This window comes from Anneissia japonica, unplaced genomic scaffold (genome assembly GCF_011630105.1).
Source record: "Anneissia japonica isolate Jap-2015-1 unplaced genomic scaffold, ASM1163010v1 scaffold287953_len805160_cov178, whole genome shotgun sequence".
NCBI lineage: Eukaryota > Metazoa > Echinodermata > Crinoidea > Comatulida > Comatulidae > Anneissia > Anneissia japonica.
The window spans coordinates 585,773-589,719 of NW_022747029.1; the positions used below are offsets into that span (position 1 = coordinate 585,773).

General features: G+C 37.4%; 1 protein-coding gene across 2 annotated transcripts in view; it reads left to right on the forward strand.

Annotated features, from left to right (window-relative positions):
- Positions 1-2,900: 2,900 nt before the first annotated feature.
- Positions 2,901-3,947, forward strand: part of LOC117120413 — a 4,655-nt gene continuing 3,608 nt past the window's right edge. Inside the window, exon 1 of one of the 2 annotated variants that reach the window (XM_033265458.1) lies at positions 2,901-2,971. In XM_033265458.1, coding sequence (XP_033121349.1) covers positions 2,934-2,971 — 38 coding nt within the window. In that variant the 5' untranslated portion in view covers positions 2,901-2,933. The remainder of the gene's footprint in view (positions 2,972-3,947) is intronic. The other variant, XM_033265459.1, reaches the window with a different exon arrangement.

The window sequence follows — 3,947 nt, forward strand, 5'->3', positions numbered from 1 at the left end:
TCTGACCTATCAGATTCTGAATTTTTGTCATTATTTATAAGGATATCTCCAAGATCCTGATCATCTGTTTAATCATCTGCACACGAGTCGTGTGTATGATCGATAATATTAATATCACCCTATACTCACACGTGTCGTGCTCATCGGAATCAACATGGTCTGCCTCGTTCAACTGTTGAGTCAACAGTTGAATCTGGGCTTCCATATCTAATAATCTTTTTTCGACCATATCGGTCTTCTTATGTTTCTTCTTAGGAGAGTCTGCCTTTGCCTTTCCATCTTCAGTGTTAAGGGCATCGCCTTTCCGCTTGTTACCACCACGTGGGTTCACAGATATACCCTGATCCTGTGGCGCCAATGCCATGCCGATGTCGGCTAAGTTTAGTCCTAAATCCAACTCTTCGTGGATAAAACTAGCGGATGCTCCAGCCCTTTCATGCGACATGGTTGTTTTTATAGACGATAAACCATGGGTATCAACATAAAATTTGTTAAAAGAAAATTATATACTTACGAATTTCCTCAAAAGTTTTTGAGAAATGTACTAAACGTGTCCAAGACAGTTCGCAAGCGATTGCTCTCTGATTTGCGTATGCGCTAGGCTTATATCTCACAAGAATCTCTACCACGAATTACGAAGTGAAATGACAGATTCCCAATATAGTGGAACATCCGTTCAAAAGGCATTGTGGGTACACGGAGAGCATTTTTACTGCAACCGCGCGGCGGCGCTATATAAAAATAATAACGGCGCTGCTCTTGTTCGCTTGTTTCCTTTAGTTTCTCCACTTATTAGTATTAGTATTTAGATACGCTATTCATAGAAAACTATATCATAGCGTTTACAGAGTTGAATAATGATTTGAAGCAATAAGCTCAAGTTAATTTTTGAAAAAAGATATGTTTTCAGTAGTTTTTTAAAAGATTCAACATTATTTGTTGTTTTAATAGCTAGGGAGTTTATTCCATTCTATGGCCGCTGTTACACTAAAGGAACGATCACCTGATCTGCTATAAACTAAGGGGCATGAAAGGCGAAAAGGGTCTGATTCAGAGCGAAGATTTGGTCGTAATGTATGATGAACTTTTAAACAACTACTGAAGTATATTGGTGCTTGATCATTGAAAAATTTAAATACAAATAAAAGAATTTTAAATAAAATGCGTTCTTTGATGGGTAGCCAGTGAAGCGAATTAATCAGTTGTCTGGCATCACTACGTCTGTCTTCACGATATATGAGACGTGCAGACCAATTCTGAAGACGTTGTAGTTTCTGAAGACTTTGTAGTTTCCTAATGTGTGCCTGGGTAACCCCTGTAAGGAGACCATTACAATAATCTAGTCTAGAGAGTACATGACTTCTCACTGCATGGTTACATGCGTCTTTAGTAACGGTACTTTCTAATCCGTGATACATTTTTCAATTGAAATCGTACAGATTTACAAATATTTCCAATGTGATTTGACATTGACATATTACAATCAAGATAAACACCAAGATTTTTTATAGATGTGGACGGTGATATTTCAGTTGACCCAATATTAAGAACGATACTGCCCAACTTCTGTAGATTATTTGGTGAACCAATGGCTAAAAATTCCGTTTTATCTTCATTAAGTTTAAGTTTATTTTTTAACATCTAAGCTTTTATGTCTCCAATGCACGAAGACAGTGTTTGCAGTACCACATTCAGTTCATCTGCTTTCCTATGATGAAATGATAAATAAAGCTGTGTATCATCAGCAAATGCATGATACGAGACACCAGAGAATCTGGCAATATCTGCAACTGGCAAAGTGTAAATAGTGTAACCTATAGGCCCAAATACCGATCCCTGTGGTAACCTACTGTATTACTAACTATCTCTGATTGTGTGCCATTTATTTCTACACAAGTTTTCCAAGTTTCAAGGTATGAACGAAACCACTTTAATGCTACATCTCGAACTCTTAACCTCGTGGACAATCGTTTCATCAAGATTTCCCTATCAATCGTATCAAATGCTGATGATAAATCTAATGATAACAATAGAACAATATGACCCTTGTCTAATAAAAGCATGATATCATTCTTCACCTTAATTAAAGCACTTTCAGTGCTATGATATGGTCGATAGGCGGATTGATGAACATCCTATAACTTATTTTCGGTCATATGATTTGTGAGTTGACTACAAACAACTTTTTCAATCAGTTTTCCTAGAAAACTAAGATTCAAACAGGCCTGTAATTACTAAGACAATTTTTATCACGATTGTATTTCTTCAACAACGGTCTAATAACTGCAGTTCTTGCTGCAGATGGAAACAAACCTGTAGCCAATGAAGCATTAACAATGTCTGTAACAAGAGGAAGCATATTGTATTAATATTTTGTTTGAGAAACCAGGTAGGAACAGGGTCTAAACAACATGACTTACTAGCTGAAGCAAGTATAATTTTTAACAATTCATCTTCACTTATTAAGTCAAAACTGGACAGTGATTTAGAACATTGTAAATCTCTCTCACATGGATCATAAACTGCATTGAAATGGTCATTACATAAATCTCTCCGAATTTTATGTATTTTATCCAAAAAATAAGTGGAGAAATTGTTACACATGTTATCAATGAATTATATACAGGAAGAGATGGTTGTTTTCTTTGTTAAGTATCTAACACCCTATAAATATCCTTTATCTCATGAGTATCAGACAGGTTCTTGAAGTATGCAATCTTTGTACGACATATTAAACTTGTAACTTCCCGTTGCTTCACCAAGAAATGTTGATAGTCAGTATCTAAGTAAGTTCTTCTCCATTTACGCTCAGCCTGACGTTTCTCACGACGAGCAAGGTGAACCTCAGCTTTGTACCAGGGCATCCTTCGACGTACTTGCCTTTTCTTCACAGATGTCCAGAAGATCGCGCAGTGAGTTATTGTACTACTGGAATGCTGATTCAACATCCCCATGGTGCACGTAGGTCTCAGTAAGTTCCTGCAACTCCTTCAAAAACCCTTCCTTATCTATTGACTTAAAATCACGTGACACTTGATACATTTTCTCTGGTTTTGGGACTAGCATGTCAACTTGTACATGCACAACAAAATAACTTATTAAAATTTTACTGCAACCGCAGGAGGGCGAATGTTCCATCGATTTTAATGCAAATACGCAGAGCAGCACATTCTTCTGCTATTTAAGTTCTTTGAAGTCGGTCACCAATGACGTTATTGAGTGACCTCTGTTTCTAAGGTCCTTCGTAAAATGACATTTCAAACAGTGGTGGCACCAGGACCTGCCCGACGCCCGACGGCTGCCCGACGGAGGGGATAAACGCCCCGACGGGGGGGGGGGGGCGCTAGTGGAGCGAATCGAGTCTCACTTGGCTGGGGGCCAGGGGGCCGCGTAGGGCCCCGGTGGGGGTCCAGGGGGCTTCACCCCCCTGGAAGCCACGGATATTTGATGAATTATGGCGAATTTTTATTACTTTATTTGATAGTCATCGAGTTACTATAATATGACTTCATGTAGGCAATGCTTTCTAATGTTGAAATCAGCTTCTTCCAAAACCAAAACATTCTGAATAAAGCAAGAAACAAAGAGTATGCAATGTAACCATTTAATTTATTTTCAAATCCTCATTCTTGAAAGTGAAGTTCTATATTTTGGAAATTTTGCATGAAATCTGTCATGGTCGAGGTTGCTTCACCTCACGATGTATTCCAACCATCATGAAGCTATATAAATGAGCATTTGTCATAACAGAACGCAAATTATTTTTAATTAGTCTCTCATTGAATAATAATTATTATTATTATTATTATTATTATTGTTATTGTTGTTGTTTTTGTTGTGATGAACAGTTAACACAAACAATATGGTGGCTAAACGAATATTACATGTAAATATTTTTTTAATTATTTTTTTGTTCCCCGACAAAATTACATGTCTTCCCCGACAGG